The sequence below is a fragment of the Eremomyces bilateralis genome (genome assembly GCF_010015585.1).
Source record: "Eremomyces bilateralis CBS 781.70 unplaced genomic scaffold P152scaffold_33, whole genome shotgun sequence".
Taxonomy (NCBI): Eukaryota; Fungi; Ascomycota; class Dothideomycetes; order Eremomycetales; family Eremomycetaceae; genus Eremomyces; species Eremomyces bilateralis.
The window spans coordinates 83,139-102,815 of NW_022985099.1; the positions used below are offsets into that span (position 1 = coordinate 83,139).

At 53.0% G+C, this 19,677-nt stretch overlaps 8 protein-coding genes across 8 annotated transcripts; 4 read left to right on the top strand and 4 right to left on the bottom strand.

Annotated features, from left to right (window-relative positions):
• Positions 1-504: 504 nt before the first annotated feature.
• P152DRAFT_462339 (uncharacterized protein) lies at positions 505-1,870 on the bottom strand. Its single transcript, XM_033680318.1, has 4 exons — positions 1,726-1,870; positions 1,588-1,622; positions 1,121-1,440; positions 505-1,013 (listed from the first exon to the last, which is right to left on the bottom strand). The coding sequence occupies exons 1-4, from the start codon at positions 1,765-1,767 to the stop codon at positions 769-771; spliced, it is 642 nt and encodes a 213-aa protein (XP_033530245.1). The 5' UTR covers positions 1,768-1,870; the 3' UTR covers positions 505-768.
• Positions 1,871-4,814: 2,944 nt separating this feature from the next.
• P152DRAFT_214876 (uncharacterized protein) lies at positions 4,815-6,329 on the top strand. Its single transcript, XM_033674444.1, has 2 exons — positions 4,815-5,076; positions 5,129-6,329. The coding sequence occupies exons 1-2, from the start codon at positions 5,033-5,035 to the stop codon at positions 5,997-5,999; spliced, it is 915 nt and encodes a 304-aa protein (XP_033530246.1). The 5' UTR covers positions 4,815-5,032; the 3' UTR covers positions 6,000-6,329.
• A 1,053-nt stretch (positions 6,330-7,382) lies between these two features.
• On the bottom strand, positions 7,383-8,040 carry P152DRAFT_462340 (uncharacterized protein). The gene has a single exon (XM_033680319.1). It carries the CDS (start codon positions 7,991-7,993, stop codon positions 7,394-7,396), a length of 600 nt encoding a protein of 199 aa, XP_033530247.1. The 5' UTR covers positions 7,994-8,040; the 3' UTR covers positions 7,383-7,393.
• A 189-nt stretch (positions 8,041-8,229) lies between these two features.
• On the top strand, positions 8,230-9,107 carry P152DRAFT_485304 (uncharacterized protein). The gene is made up of 2 exons (XM_033682038.1): positions 8,230-8,996; positions 9,045-9,107. The coding sequence occupies exon 1, from the start codon at positions 8,573-8,575 to the stop codon at positions 8,834-8,836; it is 264 nt and encodes an 87-aa protein (XP_033530248.1). The 5' UTR covers positions 8,230-8,572; the 3' UTR covers positions 8,837-8,996; positions 9,045-9,107.
• Positions 9,108-10,238: 1,131 nt separating this feature from the next.
• On the top strand, positions 10,239-11,825 carry P152DRAFT_405138 (squalene epoxidase; the record flags this gene model as incomplete). The annotated part of the gene is made up of 3 exons (XM_033676805.1): positions 10,239-10,503; positions 10,581-11,501; positions 11,551-11,825. The coding sequence occupies 3 exons, from the start codon at positions 10,239-10,241 to the stop codon at positions 11,823-11,825; spliced, it is 1,461 nt and encodes a 486-aa protein (XP_033530249.1).
• A 523-nt stretch (positions 11,826-12,348) lies between these two features.
• Positions 12,349-15,543, bottom strand: P152DRAFT_485306 (uncharacterized protein; the record flags this gene model as incomplete). The annotated part of the gene is made up of 5 exons (XM_033682039.1): positions 15,457-15,543; positions 15,287-15,391; positions 14,458-15,227; positions 14,166-14,405; positions 12,349-14,116 (listed from the first exon to the last, which is right to left on the bottom strand). The coding sequence occupies exons 1-5, from the start codon at positions 15,463-15,465 to the stop codon at positions 12,349-12,351; spliced, it is 2,892 nt and encodes a 963-aa protein (XP_033530250.1). The 5' UTR covers positions 15,466-15,543.
• A 341-nt stretch (positions 15,544-15,884) lies between these two features.
• P152DRAFT_405092 (uncharacterized protein) lies at positions 15,885-16,746 on the bottom strand (the record flags this gene model as incomplete). Its single annotated transcript, XM_033676799.1, has 2 exons — positions 15,885-16,561; positions 16,614-16,746. The coding sequence occupies 2 exons, from the start codon at positions 16,744-16,746 to the stop codon at positions 15,885-15,887; spliced, it is 810 nt and encodes a 269-aa protein (XP_033530251.1).
• Positions 16,747-17,866: 1,120 nt separating this feature from the next.
• Positions 17,867-18,484, top strand: P152DRAFT_405052 (uncharacterized protein; the record flags this gene model as incomplete). Its single annotated transcript, XM_033676797.1, has 1 exon — positions 17,867-18,484. A coding segment is annotated over one exon (618 nt), but the record flags the coding sequence as incomplete, so codon positions are not given.
• Positions 18,485-19,677: the final 1,193 nt, after the last annotated feature.

Here is a 19,677-nt window from a genome sequence, read left to right on the forward strand (position 1 = left end):
AGATGACTTTTCAACGGCTGCTCACCTCAAGCGATTGGGCATCTTGGCTCCATCGGACGAGGCACGAGCATACTTTTCTCGTTCTTGATGCGTCTTCGATTCTTCTCGGGGAGCGATAGGGGGGATCGTTGCCCACGCAAATACCCACCCCCTTTTCTTTCTTGCTTTCGTTTTGAAAACACAATCCTCGAATGCCGTTCAAGAATGCTGGTTGTCAGGACAGATTGCATCCTCGAATTCCTTGTCGATGACGCCCACGTTTGTTTTGCGGTTGGCGTGGTGCCGGTCTGCTGTTACGATTGGCGATGCCAGGCACGAGATCGCACGACAGTACCGTTGTTGGTTTTGCACGATTGGTGATTGTTGAACGATCTCCATTCCCCCTGAAGGGAATACTTGTAAACAACGCTCCAGTCTGTCGTTCCTGGTCATTGGCATACATGTAGCTTTCCGTAGCACTTGGCGGTCCATGGAATTGACTTGTATGGAGCTGAATATATGAGCGATCACAATTGTCCAATGTTGCTTTGTGTCTGGTATTCGTACCGTACCATGGCGCATACCATTACACAATGCTTATGCTCATGATTTTCATTCAAGTTCTTTGTGTTGTTGGAGTACACTCCCCCCAACTACTAGTTTAGGCACGCTCACTGCTAATACCTGCGCATGAATAAGGATACACTGTATCATTCCGAGCAGCATCACTATCGCACCTAAATCATCCATACCTACCCCTGGATCTATGTCCCACAGGGCAGACGTCTCTCATTTGAACACCGCCCATCTTCTTGCCAATTCCAGCCCTTCCGCCATCGTTCCCACTCGCGCATCGATTCCATACCCTTCCTTCTCCAGCCTCAGACATTCCGTGTACAAGTCCTTTAGCGGTACTTCGAAGCATTCGATGAATTCATTATCCTCCAACTGCGGCGTAGGGTTCTGGTTTGTAGGCAGAGACATATCCACTTGGATATGCACCATCTGAAGGTTTGTATCGCAGAATCCCGGGTCTGGTGGGCATGGGTGATTGTCAATGCCCCATCTCGAGATGATGAAAGAAAGTGTTGGACTGAATCTGGAGGAGTGTTGTAGGGATGGATAAACTGGAACCACATACCATTGAACATCACAAAGCCCGCCCCATCACCAATCACCTCCCCGACATATCCCGTCTCCTCCTTCAGCTCTCTCAACGCACACTCCTCGGGCGTCTCGTTCGGATCAATAAGACCTGCAGGGTGCTCGATACAGATCCTCGTTGTCGGAGGCCGGAATTGTTTCTGCAACAAAATGGTCGGTTCGTCTGATCCTTGGCCTGGCCGGTTGCGCAGGATGGCTACGATCCCGACCCCGTCGATCTTGGAGCCGGCCGGACGGGTGGGACGACGGGCATGTTCCCAGGTTCGTTTGACGCCATTGGGATCGATGTACGTTGTTCTGGTGGATGATTAATAGACGAATTTTGGAGAAGGGGCGCGTTGGGGATCTTGAGAAGGGGGTGATACAGGCAGGGTAGGGGCAAGGGCCAGGGGGCTTGAGGTAACCATTCATCAGTTGTATCTCAAAAGCTACGAGGCATCATACTTAATAAGACCAGTCCAACGAGCTTCGGAGGCGTCCTATATTATATATTGTTAGATTCTATATTAGATCTCCCCGTAGGCCGCAAGGTGCAGAAAATGTACCGAAGTCACTTGAAGCGGAAGTGTGGGTACGACTCACCAGTGGTTCGGTAGACAGAATCTTAGATTTATTCGAATCCATTGTGGCAGAATCTCTGGTTTCACCACTACCTAGATACTTATTGTTCAATTGAAACCAGAAGAGTTGGGTGAAGGTCTGATGTTTGATGTCTGATATGACGTTGTGACAAGCGCGATCGAAGTGTGACGTGCACGGATTCTCTCTTCCTTTGATCGACGCCAGTCAGCACTACAGAGCATTTCAACATTTAAGCTTCAGCCATACTTCTAAGTTCTACGTCTAAGACCTAGTGATCAGCAAAGATCGAGCTTTAGAATAAGTGCGGAATATTGTAGTTAAACTCGAATGTCAATTAGTTATGCCTACTTCGAGATTATCCGAAATCCAGTGTGGCGTAGGAGGATTCCATGTCCAACACACGCAGGTTGGAGATGTCTGCCACTAGACTTAGGAATACCTTTTATTACAGCTCTCTGTGCACTTCAACAGTCCAGCTTGACGACGCTGGCCAGCTGTTCAATTAATTACAGGGAGCATCCTATTGATTCGACTGTAAGAACAAGAGACTGGGCAACCCATTGATACACCAGAGGATGATATATGCCGTTCCCTGAGACTTGTCCTTTCTCCATTCGTGGCATTAGAGCTTGCTTCAAAAGACGACAACTCATCGTCGCAATACATAGTAGGACATGTTTAGACATCGATTCCTTTTTCCTTTTTCTTCAGCTTTAGTTTCAGGAAAGAAGGCGTTGCTTGTCCTCCATAAGCGAGGGGCTGAGAACGTGGATGACCAATGACCGTGCGAACAAACGAACTGAATTAGAATTTACAAATAATTATCACAGGTCAGAACTTAGAAGTCAGAACTCATGGCTGGCGGACATCATTGCGCGTGGCGCCGTGTTGCTACATGAACGGTGGACTCCTCTCTCGGAAATCGACAGGAGCCAGGAAGAGCCATTGGCCCACCATTATCCGTACCACTATCGATGATTCGGGTGGACTGGGGACGTATTTGACAGACGCCAACTAACATAATACGCCAAAATCCGAAAACTCTGGGAGAAGGGAAACAAGTTGAGCGCCTATTGGGCGGTTAAGTACATAACGATGAGGGCTCAATCTCGAACCAGACCCCAAGTTCAACCTGTGGAGCGAAAATTTCTATTGCCTAGCTAATGGCAATTGGCTGGTGCTCACAGGCTGCTCTATTCCATCGAAAAAGCCAGATAATATTGGTATGTATTGGTGGCAGGAATCGCGTGATCCAGGCCCAGCATTCTAAAGGGGGATTTCAACAACTGAGAACAGTGTGAAGTCTAGAACTCCAATGAACGACAGGCAGAAGCGAGCAGCAGAGAGTGTCTCTTTGCTGCCAGCCTCCTCCGGCTTCTAAGAGTTGAACTGTGGAGAGGAATGGTGAAGGGAGCATAGAGTTCACAACATCAACTGTCAAACGCCGGTGGCTTTCATAGAGTGGCCAAAATGCAGCTGGAAGAGTGACAACTTGACGTGACAACTTTTGACGTGCTTCACGGAGGAAACAAGGATAACGGGCCGGAATCGAGAAAGAATCAGTTGACATTTCTCCTGGAATTCGGACGCCATTATCAGACTTCCTGCAACTCCGTAGCCCCGCAGGATTTGCCCATCTTCCATGCTTCCCACTTTCCCAGTTCCTGCACGCTAACATTCCCCCATCCGGTATTTCCTCCAAGCCCCTTGGTCCAGGCCAATACGGTTTGGCCCATCGTAGCCATCCTCGACCTCTGACTTTTCTCTGCAACTGGCGCAACGCCGCGCAAAAGGATTTATGAGGATCCACGAATTGGATTCATAATATTAAGTGGAGGGCAGAGACGCTCTTCATCTTGCGACAACCACGCGATGGTGGGGAAGCGCCTCCTTTCTCCTTGTCCAAACCAAAGCCAATTAAGTGCCCCTTTCGGAGCTAAAACTCTGTTTGGCGGATGGTCAAGTCGGGATCGAAGCTACGACACCCGTGGCGCATCCGCTTTACCTGTTCCTGAATGGTGCTGGACGAAATATCCTGGTGATGTGCTGGCCGTCTCCGGCCGACGAATTAACGATGCGCGCCCGGTGCGCCTCACCGTCCACTCGACGCTCTTCTGGGAATGGCGCATCTCGTCTCCGTCCAGTCCGGCGCATTGGCCGCCATCCATTCCAACTTCGTTACATCGAGTCTCTGCACGTGCTTCTCGTCTTTGTCCCCGTGGACAGCGTATGCAATCAATTTTGCCCTAGAGGGGGGAAGAGGACCAAGAGAAGAGGTGGACATGAGAATATTTTCACTGATTTAGACATTTATGAGTTGGGCGTTCGATGCTGTGGTATATCACTGGCTGGACAACTATAGGCGGTAGGACTCTGTCGTCCCGTTTCTGGAATGGAGCATCGACGGGCGAGGTCCACATTAGCACCTTCCAGTCTTCAGACCAATGCAACGAGAAGAAAGCCTTTCTTTAAGCTCGGAGCAGAAACCCATCCGTACGCCGAAACTCTCGTGCGGGGGATGGCTTGCCATGGGTCCATGGCTTGCGTTCTTCTCAAGCGAGAAGCGACAGAAGCCATTCATGCTTCCAAATGTCTACTCGACCGGACGTTTCATTCGCTCGGCACGAACCTGGTTCCTTGGCACCAATCCAAACTTAGCTCGATTGTTTCTAAACTGTCGGCAACTCGAGAATTCGTCCATTTGGTGTGATCCAAAGAGGCAACAGCGCAAGCGATGTGGCTCGTCCTTTGGCAAAGACGCCTTGTCCAGTCCAAGGTTTCTGGAATATGGCCCGTCTTGCGGTTGGCCAAACTTGAAGTATGGGACCTCTCCTCCAGTCTAAATCGTCTTCTGATCTCTTGGACTTCCATCTCTTCTCTCCGAAGTCTCTCGTTTCTGGTCACACGTCTCTCTCTGTTCCGATTCTGCTTGCGCTTGTCATTCGTTTGTCTGTATTTCTAATACATAGTTGCGCCTCTGAGCAATTCCCTTTCCTACTCGTTAATTCTACTGGGCCTAGCGTTACCATCCAGTAATCCATCATCCAGATCACGCCGGAATCCATGTCCATGGGATCGTTCATACTGTAATGATCCTCGGCGATCTCCTCACAAAAGTATCGCATATATAATCACTGTCACTACTGTGTTACCTGTCCTAGCACTCTGGACCTCGATCATCGGTGGGATGTTCCTATAATCCCCGCGATTATCCGCGCGTGGTTGCTTCTCATCTCGTCCGTTGTTCGAATCGACCGTTGGTTGGCAAATAGGACCCATATCTTGAAGCTCCTGCTTTTCATACACAATGGGGTCGTGGTTCGGGAACCTAGGATTAGCATACAAATATTGGTAAGTGCCTCTCGCCGAAAGGAAACGATTGTATGTCTAACCGAACACTTAGTCTTGTATTTGGTTCTCTGCTCTTGGGAACGCTAGTTTTGGGTTGCATCAAGCTCTTATTTGACCGCAAGAAGTTAAAAGAGCATATCCGGAAGCAAGATGAAGAAAGGGCGAATAAGAAAGATGACACAGTCGAGCTCAATACCCGGGAGCGAGACGAAGGAGATCTATTCGGCGTTCGTGCCATCGAAGCCGGTTATTTCGGAGGCGTATACCAATCACGGCCCACATCAGAAGTCAACACACCATCCCGAGCCATGTCGCCTTCGGCGAGCCAGAACACGCTCGTCGCTGAACAACTATCACAAAAACTGAGGGAGATCCCTTCTTCGGCGAGCAGTGTGAGAAGCCTTGCGATCAACGAGCATTCAAGGTCCGCCTCTCGCGACGTCGAATCCACTACACAGCGCCGACAACTTCCCCACCTGGTGCTTCGTCCTTCTGAAGCCGAACTCAGTGGGCGGATCAACCACAATGGTAGTGCCGTGAACATGACCCTCGATGTTCCGCCGTCGCCCATACTCGCCCAGCATCAACAACAGAATGCCCATCACTCCGGACATCTCAGTCATAACAGCCCTACCAAGGGGAATTTCGAGGACTTGCGGCGAGCAGATGGATACGATTCGACTGGAAGAACCAAATCCGAACAGAGAATGGCCCAGGTTGCGCATTCCAGAGAGGGTTCAAACTTAACATGGGATGACCAACATTCATCAGTCGGCACCAGTCCAAGGGGAGGAAACCTAAGGAACTCTCCCGAATCCACTGACTACCCCTCCTTCCCCAATGGTTCCCGGAGTCCACCGCGAGTTCACTCAAGGTCTCTCACACCGACGGGCAACCAAGCTAGCGATAGGCAGCGTATGTAACAGGTTTTTCATTGAATGACGACCTTGTGACGAGGAACCATGTCACAAGCAGCGATGTACACGACCAAGATGTTTCATTTCTGTGCGACAGTAACGAGGACGATGGCCGAATGCTAAACCACCACTCCTTCTAGCTGGCTATTTAAGTCACCGCACTCCCTCCGACACGACGCCACCCATCCAAGAACCTCCACGAATCCATTCATCGAATCCGAGTGCCTCTTCACACGGGTATTCTCCTCACTATCGAGTTTCGTCGCCGATCGATCCCCACGGCCTGAACTTAGCCCAGGATCGACTAAGACCGAACGACCGCGGCATCAGCGTTTCCAGCAGTTACCTCGACCAACCACCCCGCGACTCTTTCCGCTCCTCGTTCTCATTCTCGTTCTCCGATGCCGACGCTGAGTACGAACTAGCGAATCCATCGCGCGAGAACCTATCTACCAATCCTCCACCGCGTTCCTACATTGCGTCCACTCCTGCATCCACATCCGGGTACGGCTCTACTCTACCGAAAATCCCACTTCCAGCCGGCCTCGCGGAGCCATTGGACTTGGAAAGGCCCGGAACCGGGCACGGTCATACGCGCGGAAGTTCCTCACAATCGCTTCAGAAACAACGATTTTCCCGGTACTTCGCGTCGAATATCGAAACTGCTCAGCGGAACAGCATCCAGCAACCGGCAGCGCTCAACATCTCGAAGCCGCAAAGTGCGGTTTTGGTGGACGTCCCTCCAAGTCCTAGCTCGCGAAAGGGCAGCCTTCCAGGGACGGCGGTGTGAAGCGGCAGAGCAATATCCGTTGCACATGGCGTGGTCGAGGGTTCTGACATTGAATTCCGCAGCGCCGGGAGCATCGAGGCGTAATGAATGGTTATAAGATTTGGTTGGCACGAGTTGCTCATGTTAATCCACGGATTGCGGCAATTTAGGGGTCGTTGGTATGACGACACAGGGAGGATCGGGATGACAAAAGCGGTGATGATGGAGGACAGATTCCCATGTGGTCTGGACAACACAACGATGGTAAGGGGATGTCCCAAGTCAAGTGATTGTATATATAATACCAATTAATTAATATTGTTTATTGATCCATCATGCAAGAAAAGAAGGCCTAGAGGTTAGATGCAATAGGTCTCCTATTACTTATCTGGAGCAAGGGATGCAAGAAATCAGCCTAGCTTTGTAGTTCGTCTCGCCTTCTTCTCAAAAGCGCACACCTCCACCATACACTCCAACGTCCTCAACTCCCTACTTATCGAATGCTTCTGCGGATGCGGCATTCCGTTCCCATCCGTATTCATCACATCGTCCAGCAACTCCTTCACCATCCCCACCATCGTCCCCTCCTTCCAATCACTCCCCTCATGGCTCCCCCAGGCCTCGCCGCATCCTACAGCAACCCCAAACTCGTGATCTGCTGAGCCATCGCATGCCCACCGTCGTCCACAATCACATCGAACGCCCCGCCGCTCTCTTGGACCATCTTATTCAGCACGCTCACGTCCGCATGGTCGCCCGTGAAGATGGTCGCGCCCGTGATCTCGTGCGCCCATTTCTCCGCGCACGCCGCGTCGTATCCGAGATAGTACAGGTCAACATGCTGCGGGCCACCGAAGTAGTCTAGCCACGTGTGGTAGGAGGCGCCGGGCCCGCAGTCCATGCCGCAGCCGAGACTGATCTCGAGCATCTTGATGCGACGGCAGTGGCGGAGGCGGGAGTGGAGGGCGGGGAGATGCTTTTGGTACATGAATTCGAAGTGGTCGGCGGTGACTTTGTCGGTGTTGTGTTTGGCGGCGACTTCGTAGAAGGTGGATCTGTGTGTGGTTGTAAGCGATGAGGACACATAGGGAGAGGGTAGAGCTGATTGTGCTGTGAAGGACATGGGCTCATGGAGGGAGACGGTCGTGTGTAGGAGGGTGCCGTATGCCAGGTGGAGCCCGAAGGAAATGATAATCCGCGGAGTCCATTTTGACTGTAGTATTGATGACATCGTGGATCGACAGAAAAATCTAAACACTGGATTATGGATGAAATTCGAAGATCAAGCATATAATAAAGGGATGGCACTGTGAGGTGCTTTTGAAGGGATGGATTCAGGGACGTTCCACAGAAGCCTTTCTCGGAATCGCGTCCCTCACGCGTTGATCGCGACATGACAATTCCATACTTCTGAGAGTAATAATTTAAAATGGAGAAATTATCTTCAAATATTTGTTCAAATAAGATGGACTCCTATCATGCAACTTCCATTGGTCTGCTCTTCAGCGCTGCTGCTGTGCCGGTATGGAAGATCAGAGGACAACTGATCGGTTGGGCTGGCTTGGCTGGGAGTTGGTCGCTCATCGAAGATGGTACGACACAAGGAAACCGAGACAATAAAGCATTAAATTGATTCAAACTGGACTTCTTCCCGGTATACCTGCTTGTGGTGGGCTCGGATTGGTTACAGGTCATCACGTTGCAATCGCAACGTCACGCAGTACTGATAGCCTCCACCTAGGGACCGTACATTTACGCGCTTTACAAAGATGAGAAAGGTCTAGTGGAAGAAGTGGTCGCATCTCTCTTCATGACCGGATTCTTTTCCGGTGTCTTCTCGTCTTTCTTCATCGGCTCGCTCGCGGATCGATATGGCAGAAAGGCGGCGTGCCTTGGGTTCTGCATCGCGTACTCAATCTCATGCCTCACGGTCCTGTTCAATGATATTATCATACTATTCCTGGGTCGAGCGCTTGCTGGCATCGGCGCGAAGCTGCTGTATAGCATTTTTTTTAAATCTGGATGGTCCATGAGTATCACAGTCGGGGGCTCGAGAACGAAGAACTGCGGTTGAGTACGGTTTTTGGGAGCCTGGCCACGTTGAGCAGTATGGTGGCTATCTGTATTGGATTCGTGATCCAATGGTTAATGGATTCGACGGGGACTGACGCTTCTCCATTATGGCGAGCATTGTCTGTCTCGCCCTGGCCTTCATCTTGATACTGTTCCGATGGGTAAGTGCGTTTATTCATGTAAATGAGGAATACCTGACGGTGCCTCAGAACGAGAATTATGGAGACACCTCCAAGGAGCCAACATCTGTCGAGTCCATCAGCGATGGATAGAGAACTATCCTCAAAGGTGCGCACAGCGGTACACCAACCAGCCAAAAAGCGAGGAAATAACTTGCTGAATGAGATGCGCAACAGACAAGTGAGTGTTAATTATCGCACTGACATCGTCGATCTTTGAAGGACTTATTTATCTCTTCATTTTCTTCAAAACCCCTGCCATGACGGCTGCATGACAAGCGTCTGGCCGACCTGGATTGCCACCCTTTGGTCTCATCTTTACGTGTTTGATGACTGCCATGATGCTTGGCTCCATGGTCTTTACCCATGTGATGCCAGAAGGGGATATCAAGGAAGATCAGACACAGAATGGGGCACATGATGGCATGAACAATATCGACTTCGAAGGTAAGGACACGGAAATGACTCGTCCATCAGAGCCGTGTTGCGATCTGCAGTTGGCTTCGCAGCTCCTCGTGACCGTAATAGCCATGGGAGGGGTAGCATTAACCTTGCCGGTGCTGTTCAAATCGGAGAATGATCACCTTTGCCGCTTTCTGCATGTATGAGTCCTGCGTCGGAATTTACTACCCGAGCTTGGGGCTGGTGAAAGGGAGGATTGTCGAGGAAGGAGTTCGAGCGAAAGCATATGCATCGATGAGATTGTCCTTGAATCTCTTCGCTGTCGAAGGATTGAGCATCACCGAAGAAGATATGTCCACCATTGCCCATCCAGAATGCTTTTGATGAGTTAACGTTGAAAAGGAGATCGACATCGAGACCATATGTTCACGATATGCGGAGGGCTTTTGCTTTGTGTGGCTGTCGCGGTCCATAGATATCCGACACTGAAGTAGTTTTTGTACTCAGAAGTAGATGTAATAGCAGACTCTTCATCAGCCATAGTACATAATAATGCTCTGATAATACTTGATGATAAGTTGATAGAGTCGAATGATGGTATCGTGATAGCAGCAAGATCGACGAAACACATACGACGTTTTCCGGAAGTCGATCAACTCCGGTTCCGATTGGCCAATGGCTTAGGGACTGACGACGCTACGACGCTCAACAATTATTTCTCCTATTGGATCCCCAAAACGATATTAATATAATAATTCCGTATGCACATCCATCTCCTCCCCTCCTCCTCTTCCCTTTAAATGCTACCGATGAATAGACGAAATGCCGTTGATACTTGACTCGGCCCCTTCGTCAACGTCCAGCGAAGACTCCCCCGATGCGCGTGAGGAGCGGCGTCGTCTCCACCATGAAGCGGACGTAGTGATCATCGGGGCGGGCGTCGCGGGATGCGCCATGGCCGTTGCGCTCGGAAAACAGGGTCGGAGTGTGATATTGCTGGAGAAGAGTCTGAAAGAGCCGGATCGGATTGTCGGAGAACTTCTCCAGCCGGGAGGAGTAGTGTCCTTGGATCAATTAGGTCTACTAGGTATGCGTCGTTCACCGCATGAGGACGAATCCTTTCAACCGGTCGTGGCGGAGGAGCTAATCTACTTGAATTGATAGACTGTCTCGAGGACATCGACGCGATCAGAGTCACCGGTTATACGATTTTCTATTTCGGCGAGAAGGTCTTCATCCCATACCCAGCGAACGCTTCCGCTCTCCCCGACCAGCGACCCGAAGGTCGCTCGTTCCACCACGGCCGCTTCATACAAAAACTGCGTTCCGCAGCCTCCGCCACCCCGAACGTCACCATCGTCGAGACCACCGCCGTGGATCTGGTCAAGAACGGGTGGACGGGTCAAGTGCTAGGCGTGGAGTGCGAGTCAAAGGACAAGAAAGACTGCTATTTCGGTCATCTGACCGTGGTCGCGGACGGATACGCGTCGAAATTCCGAAAATCATATATCAGCCGGCAGCCACAGTTCGGGTCAAGGTTCTGGGGTCTGGAGCTCAAGAATGTGAAACTGCCGTCACCAGGCCACGGACATGTAATCTTGGGAGATGGGGCACCGATATTGCTCTATCAGATCGGTTCGAACGAGACGCGGGCACTTGTGGACATTCCCGAGGGCTGCCCGACTGCAACCATCGCAGCGGGCGGCGTAAAATCACACCTGCTGAACCACGCGCTAAATGATATACCGGAGCAGGTCCAGCCTGCCTTCAAAGAAGCGTTGGAGAAAGGAGCATTACGAAGTATGCCGAACAGCTATCTTCCACCCACGTCAAATCGGACACCCGGCCTCTTGATTCTTGGCGATGCTCACAATATGCGGCATCCTTTAACAGGAGGCGGGATGACCGTTGCATTCAATGACGTGGTGGTGCTGCGGGATCTCCTTGCGCCAGAGAAGTTACCAAATTTCGAGGACACCAAGGCTGTATTAAAGGCTCTCAAGTCCTGGCACTGGCGACGGAAGAATCTCACCGTAGTCATCAATATCCTTGCACAGGCGTTATACAGTCTCTTTGCGGCAGACGGTAAGTTTCAGCTCGCCATTCTGTCCACTCCTCTCTAACATTCCTTCAGACGCCGACCTCAAAGCCCTCCAACTCGGCTGCTTCGCCTACTTCCAACTCGGCGGCATGTTCGTTGACGGTCCCGTCAGCCTGCTCGCCGGAATCATCCACAACCCTTTCGTCCTCTTCATGCACTTCTTCGCCGTGGCGCTCTACTCGATGTGGATCTACGCCACTAAATGGAACATCTTGCTCATGCCCGTCGCCCTCGCCATGAGCGGAACGATTTTCTTAAAGGCCTGCGTGGTCATCTTCCCATACATCTTTTCCGAGCTTCGGTCATAGCGTGGGCGGATTTCGGGTGTTCAGTGCTTTTTGGGGGGACGTTGGGTCAACTATGGGGATATAGAAATCCATGTGGGTTAAGCATACCACCACCTGTGGAATCTTCAAGGGGATGTAATGGCGAAAAGGCATGATCATGAGTCCCGTTCTATACGCTCTTTCATATCCGCCGCTTTTAATGCGGAGCTCGATCTGAAGTTCTATGATGATAGACATGACTGAGTTTTTTGTTGCGAAAATCATTAGCGTCGCTAGCACTATTAGCTGGATACCCGAATGAGACGGGCTCCAAACTATTAGACACTGCCCTGTATATGCACAGGCACCGGACCGTACGCAGCACGCAACTCGTTGGCTAGTACGCTCCTAGAGCTGTAAAACCTATCTACCTGTCTTCTTGAAGTAAGGGAGCACCAACGTAGACCATCACGGGTAGGTGAAAAGGCTAGTACTAAGGACACCATGTTCATATGCGAAGCAACACATGGGTATCTCACAACCGTTCCCGACCCAACGCCCTGGACTATGCGAACTTAACCTCCGAGAACAAACTCGCGCGAACCTGCATGACCGCGACCACCTCCATGACAAACTCTTGCAAGATCACTACGTTCGTCAGCACATGGCTCAAGCTGACCTCCTTCTCCCACCTCTCCTCGCCCTCCTCCACCTCACTCTCCTCCTCCGCGTCGTCAAGCGGAAACCGCACCATCTTCCCCCTCAACCCCTCCCCAGCCAACCTCACCACATCCCCCAACAATCCCCCCCGACTCGCCGAGCTCAACCGCCCCGCCTCCTCCCCATCCCCGCCCGCCTCGGCCCGCCCGACCCGTCCGCGCCCCAGCCCACCCGGACTCCCCTCCCGCTCCCTCTCGCCCTTCATCGCCTCCCCACTCGCGATCTCCGCCCCCAAATCCGCCATCATGTCCGCGAACGCGCGCAGCCCGTTCCGCAGCCCGCTTCCCGCGTTCGGCGACCCGCTACGGGGTGTCGGCTGCCCGCTGCGGCTCGGGGTGCTATCTAGAGCGTCGAGCATGCGTTGCGGGAGCGATCGAGCAGGGGAGCGGGGATCGGGGAGGGTGGTCGGGGAGCGCAAACTGGGGACCAACGATGGTGATGAGGAGCCAAGGGGGCTGGTTGGGGATTTGCGTGAGGGGGTGCTTGATCGCGCTGGGGTGGCGGGGGTAGCGAGGCGGGGGGGCGGGGCGAGGGGGATGGAGGAGGGGGAGGTGGAGATTTCGTCGTGGAGGCGGAAGGCGTGGCGGCGGGCGGTGAGGAGGGAGGGAAGGGTGGGGATGCGGGTGCGGAGGAGGTGGAGTTCTGATTGGACGGATTGGAGGGTGCGGAGGAGGAGGGGGGCGGCGTCGGGGGACCAGGTGGGCGGGGTGCGGGCGCGGCGGAGGCGTGCGGCGGGGTCGAGGGTTGGGTCGCTTGGGTTTGGGGTGGATGAGGGAAAGGTGTAGGAGGTTGGGGAGACGGCGAGCCAGGTGTCGAGTTGGAGGGAACGGCAGCATGCCAGGTTGATAAGTGTCTCGGTGACGCTGAGATTGACCTCGACGTCGTTGGAGAGGAATGTTCGGAAGAGGTTCAATATGTTCCTCAAAAGACCATCGCTGGGGTTAAGATAGTGGGGCGGGATCTTCGTATGCTGAAGTCTTGAGACCGTGGCGTTTGATGATGACGGAAGATTTCCTGTCGCTGCAAGAACGCTCTCAGGTAGAACGTGCGAATAACAAGAATGTGTCTCCAATAGCTTCATCGCATCTTTAAGATGTGAATCATATGCATCGTCGACATTGGAGTCCACGCCGATATCTTCAGCGATCTCCATGTACGCCTCGATTTCAGCATTCAAGCCGCCATGGGTCCTCTGCGGCTCCGGGTCCGCCATGGGAATGGTACGGAGTAACGACCCGGACGCGTACTCGTGGTTCTTGCTCATGATGACCGTGACCAGTTTCAGCGCCGCTACCACCGTCTGAGGATTTGCGGACCGCACGCTATTCACCACCAGATCGATGAGGTTGAACAACGAAGGATTCGGCCGGTCATCTTCGCTTTCGATCTGGGTGAGAAGCATCAGCGACCGTCGTCGTCGGAAAGAACCAGGTCGGATCGAGGCCATGCTTTGGGATAGGCTGCTTGGGGCCTCCATTATCGCCAAAAGATAGGTTAGGATCATATGGACGAGCTCAGGGTGATCGAGTGCGTCAAGGATGTGTCGTAGATACGTGAGGACGGCAACCGAGGAGCCTCCATCTATATCGGATGACTCTAGTAAAGATGGATATCTGTTTCCAAAGTCAGTGGCTGCTGCACATCCCACAAGTGGACACCTACAATAGCTGCTGGAGAAACAGCACGCGGAAGTGCTCGACAAGTGTCTGACGAACCTCCAGAGAGTGACAGTGTTCGAGCACATCCTGCCAGAAGGTGAGATACGATAAGAATGTCTCCATGTGGTTATGGAACGCGGGAGAGAACAAGCTTTCGGCATCGGAGGGGGACGACAGGTTCTCGTAGTCCGAAAGCGCGAGGATGATCGGCAACTCGTCGATAGGATGAAGAATGGAGAGCTTTCTGCATGCGATTAACCCACCGATCGTGAAAAGTCCCCAACGTCGCCACTTACCGGCTCAATTGGCTATACAAGGCCCCTAGACCGCTCGCCATCAGCGTGGGGAGGTCACTCTCGACGATCCAGCTCTCCAGGTCCTCCGACTGCGACGCGGACTCGAAGACGTACAATAGCCCTGTCCGCGCAAAGTCCCCGATCCGGCCTTCATGATGCACATGGTCGATCAACTGATAGCATAGCGGAAAGTCCTCCTTCTGCGTGACGCCCACGAACTCCGCCCGGCTAATTTTCCTCGCCGTCGGTCCGTCCACCGCAACGCCGAACCCATCCGTCGCCGCCGCCCCCTCCTCCTTCCGACCCCCCTCCCCCTCCCCCTCTTGCCCATCCCGCCCAGCCTTCCCCGTAAACCACACCCCCAACAACCCCGGCTGCAACCGTATCTTCGCCGCAATCCCAAAGAGCAACTCCACGATCTCCCCCTCTGTATCCTCCCCCACAAACACCCCGCCCCCCGCGGTCGTCCGCTCCACGCAGCGCATCAGCGCGGTGGCGAACCGCGGATCCGCCAAAAAGTCCTCCTCCTCGCTGTCGACCAGCGCGGCGAAGAGGGTGATGGTCTCGCGGATAATGCCCTCGTCGTAGGAGGCGGCGGCGAGGGCGGAGATAGGGTGGTAGATGGCGGAGCTGGAGGCGAAGGCGAGGCAGAGATGGGGAGATGGGGCGCGTGTTTCGGAGGTGAGGAGAGCGGTGAGGCGGGCGAGGAGGGAGCGGAGGTGGGTGGAGGTGGTGGGTGAGGGCGGGGAGGATGCGGTCTGCCATGTTTGCTGTGCGGGATATGTGGTTAGCTTGGGGAGGGACAGCGTTAGGTGGAGGGAGGGTGTACAAGTATCTGGTCGTATACCCGCTTGAACTTTGCGAGTCTTTGTTGTGGGTTGTTCGAGGTCGTCGTCTGTCGCGAGGTTTTGGATCCTCCGATCAAGCGGGACCACTGCAAGGACCCTGTTAGGCGTCATGTTGTCGTCTTGAGATTAGGGACAGGATCACAATACTCACGAAGTCCATGATATTATACTACTCTCATCCTACAAATCAATTGGATCTGTGGAACGGAGCACTACGATATATATTGAAGAAGCAAGGTGGTAAGAGGGGTCGCACACAAGCTGGGGATCGTCCTGAACTACGATGCTGGTATTATGGAGTATATTTCGACCACATATCCTGGGGGTCATGGTCAATTGGTCAAAGCTGCAAACAACGATTGCACAAAGAACTTAGTTTAGGGGTTTTGAACATTGCACCATTAATTTGACCCTCTAATACGACACTAATAATACTCCTTAAGAAGCAATTCGTACAAAGCAAGTGCATAGCTCAGTAGGGGTATTAAGCATAACAATCAGGCGCCATAATGCCGCTCAATCCACATTGGAGAACCATTACCACCCGCATCCGGCTTCATTAGCCCCCCAAACCACCACTCAGACCTTCTTCCCCTGGAGGTGCCACGCCATGATCTTCTGAAAGATCCCCTTCCCGTCCGTCTCGATCACGTCGCCATGGCAAGGGATGATGCGGTCGAAATCCCACGCGTTGATCTTCGCCATGCTCTTCGCGAATCCCGGCCGATCGCCCGCGCTCATGGCGTGCCAGACGATCCGCTGCTGCCCCTTGGCCGCGCCGGACGTGTGGCCTAGAGTAGTGAACAACTTGGTGAGGATGCCGCTGGTGGGCGATTGTCCGGTCTTGCTGAACTGTTCGGTGGCAGGAAGGTTGAACAGGAGGTCCGCCTCGATGAGGGTCTTGCCGGGCTTCCAGTTGAACACGATCTCTTTGTTGGCGTGTGAGTGCACGAATTCGAATTCGAACTCAGCGTCGAATTCGGGATCGACGGTGATCGATTCCTTGTCTACCGCTCGAAAGACAACAGAGAAAGGGACGTCGTCGTTCTTCTGCTTCGCGCGCTTCCCAGGAAGACCTTCAGGACAGAGGACCTTCGCCTGGGGATAGGCCCGGTTCCATGGGCCGAGGAAGATGTGGTGCTCGATATCCAGGGCGGTGATGTACTTGACTTCGCCCATGGAGTCGACCATCTCCTTGACCTCCGGGGTCAAAGCAGTCGGTGAGAAGACGGCGAGAGCTCCCGATTGCATCTTGACTACAGTTGCCTGTCAGTAACATATAATCAACGAGCGTGTGTTTAAGCTTACCGATAGTGCCCCGACCCCCGAACTTGATGTGGCCAAACCGCAAAAACGGAACCGAGCAGGTGACGATGTTGTCATTGAGTTTGCGGATGACCATCGTCTCGGATGGGTCCGAGGGGTTTGGTTTGGAGCTCATGCTTACGAACTGTGACTTGGAGGATGAAGTCAATTGACGGAGCGAAAGTTGGGAATGAAAAGTAGTTCGCCGCGATGGGATATCAGACGGTATGAAGTGGAGTGGAGAGGTGGTGAGAAGGCGAAATGTGATGTTTGCTCGAGCAGGTGAACCACGCCAACCAAACCGGAAGTTGGATGATGAAAGGGGAAGTGACGACTGACAGCACAACACACGACACGTCTGGCTGGGGGAATAGCAGGAGGTCAGGTCGATGGTCTTTCTGATTGACCTCAAGTCCATTCTACATCCAAATGCGCCGCTCCTATGATTTATATTATCAAGAGCTGGGATTTGGGAATGATGACTATCCCAGGCTGGCTATCCTAGGCTGTGGATATCGAGTGGTGGAGGACTAGCATCGGCATCTGTATCTGTCATATCTATCATATCTGTCATGCCTTGATCCAGACCAAGGAGACCGGGAGAGGGATGATGCAAACAGAGGAGACCAATTCACTGACCGGCTGACGTACTATGTGGCGTGATTATTCAGCGATGCATGCCAAATATCGATTCCCGCTGCCGATGGCGCCGCTTCCTCGTCACGGCACCCCACGTCTGTTGGCTGTCCACAGTAAATCTTGGGGGATATTAATTGCCATGAGATATTTTAGCTCTGAACAAGTCCGTTGTGGCTGTGTCTGAATAATCACAATTTACGGATGCTCGTCCCTGTTTCGAACACCCCCGAGTCGCCAGACGGCCAGTGCCGATGCGCATATCCATTGATTCCAAATTCCCGATCATTCTGAAAACGGATGCATCAAACAGGACTAATTATACCGAATTGATTCCGGTCGATAGAAATATAGAAGAGTCTAAAATCTCAATGATATCACTGGATATGAAATAGCTCGAAACTAGAGATGGCAAAGCTGAGATGCAATTTCAGGTCACGTGGAGCGTGTCATGCACGCGATTCCATTCTCCCCACTCTGTCGCGTCTCCAATCCTCCGCCAAATCTGCCATCTGGATTTCACATCTATAGATGGTTGTTTTATCCCATTGCACAGCTGTAGATGGCTTGGATGATTCGCTGATCCGGTTAAACGACGTCCCTACTGACCTGGAGATGCCATGATTTCCACCATCTCCCAACCACCATCGACCTTCACTGTTCCGCCCTCGCAAAACACGGCCCCAGTGAACGAGTTCCGATGTCTCTACACCCACGACATCCAGCGCAAGAAGAAGCGGTGGCAAGATGGGTTCCTCAAATTCCACACCTTCAACAAACGCGTCATGGTGTACGACACCGCGCGCAATTTTGTGGGCGACCTACACTGGAAAGATGTGGCCGAGGTCCAGGAGGGCGTCGAATTAGAGCTGGACATAGGCGTCCTGGTCGAAGTGACCGAGAAGCTGGGGACGACCACCACGAATCTGGCCCCGATTTTCCAGAGGAAGGCGAACGTGGCATCGAGCAATCGGCCTCGACCGACGCCGGCTCCGGCGACCGTTAGACAGCCGATCGCGATCCAAGGAACGATCCCCGCACAGATGCGACATAAGCCGTTGGCGAGCTTGCTGGGAACGCCGACGGGCAGACATGGCCGAGCGATGTTGCCTATACATTCTCCGTATACGGAACGGCATGGGGATGGTGAGCGTCAACCAACCGGAGAGAGTGCAAGGAAGAGGCAAAGGATAGAAGACCCTGGCCAGGAGCCCGGATGGTCTGTCACTCGAGTCTCGAAGCCAGCCAAGAATACGCCGCTACAGGATACGAACCGCCAGCCTACTGGAGCAACTGGATCTACCGCTTTGCGATCCAAGAAGACAAAGACCATCCCTCATCGGCGGCCCCTGGGCCTGACTCGAAGCCAGAAGACGTTGGCCGTCAAGGAGGTCATCGATATCATTTCATCAGATTCAGAGCGCTCTCAACCGCCTCCCACTACACCTACAAGAATCTCAACCTCTCCTAGGTCAGGTCCAATCAGATGTAGTAGTCCGGGTCTAGTGCAGATGCGGATCCTCGAAGTTGAGCCTGTCGAAGAATTCGTCGATATCTCGACCATCGAGTCAGACGAACCAATTCACGGGCCGGAATATCGCATACCCCCAAGGCGCCCGCCTGAGTCTACCCGGCCGAGGACCCTATATGGAAGAACGGCAGATGTACCCTCACCAGACAATATTCTAGCTAGACGACCTGTTGCAAGGCTCCCAAGGAGGAATACAAAACCGATCCGTCTTGTGTCCGGAAAGCAGAGGAAAATGCTCGTTTTCGGTTCGGATAACGACAAAGCATCAACTGCCCAAGGACGTTCCAGCGATCCCCTACAACCGCCCCAAGCAGGCGACGAAGCGCGCCTCTCTCAAGAGTTATTCGACTTCGGCCTCTCCGATGATGACGGAAGCGCACTCCAAGGTCATCCTCCAATAGCGCAGCAACCACCCGCCCAACCTCCACATAACCGAAATGCTGCCCTCTCTCTCAGCCAGGAACCCACTGCATCACCGAAGACCAAATCGCTACTCCATCGCTCTCGGAGCGACATATCTGGAGTGCGGACACGCAACACCGCAACATGCGCAGTCGATCCAACTGTACCCCTACTCGCCGAAGTCGAAGAAGAGGAAATCCTCGGCCCCTGGAGCATCGAGGCACTCTATTTATTCGATTGGCGGCCCCCTGGGTTTACCGAAGAGCAGGAAGCGACGGCAGATGTGGCGGCGCTTCAGAGGCTAGCGCTACCCGTGTGAAGGCGGTCGCTGGGGCCTTGAAATGGAAAGGATGGCGAGCTGGTGATTTGTGACGGCTGGATCATGCATGTGCAATGGGAGCAGCATCATAAACATAAAGCCTGAGGCTCGATTTCTAAGTCTTCACGGCCTATGCAGCTCGGGAGAATTGCCACGGCGCTTGAGCACTGGCATCATAA

Bases quoted from the DNA above. Each gene is read 5' to 3' on its own strand.
- P152DRAFT_462340 (XM_033680319.1), bottom strand. From the start codon at position 7,993: ATGTCATCAATACTACAGTCAAAATGGACTCCGCGGATTATCATTTCC.
- P152DRAFT_214876 (XM_033674444.1), top strand. From the start codon at position 5,033: ATGGGGTCGTGGTTCGGGAACCTAGGATTAGCATACAAATATTG. The intron at 5,077-5,128 runs GTAAGTGCCTCT...CCGAACACTTAG, and splicing joins GGATTAGCATACAAATATTG to TCTTGTATTTGGTTCTCTGC.
- P152DRAFT_485304 (XM_033682038.1), top strand. From the start codon at position 8,573: ATGACCGGATTCTTTTCCGGTGTCTTCTCGTCTTTCTTCATCGGCTCG.
- P152DRAFT_462339 (XM_033680318.1), bottom strand. From the start codon at position 1,767: ATGGATTCGAATAAATCTAAGATTCTGTCTACCGAACCACTG. The intron at 1,623-1,725 runs GTGAGTCGTACC...TATATAATATAG, and splicing joins TTCTGTCTACCGAACCACTG to GACGCCTCCGAAGCTCGTTG. The intron at 1,441-1,587 runs GTATGATGCCTC...ATCATCCACCAG, and splicing joins CGTTGGACTGGTCTTATTAA to AACAACGTACATCGATCCCA.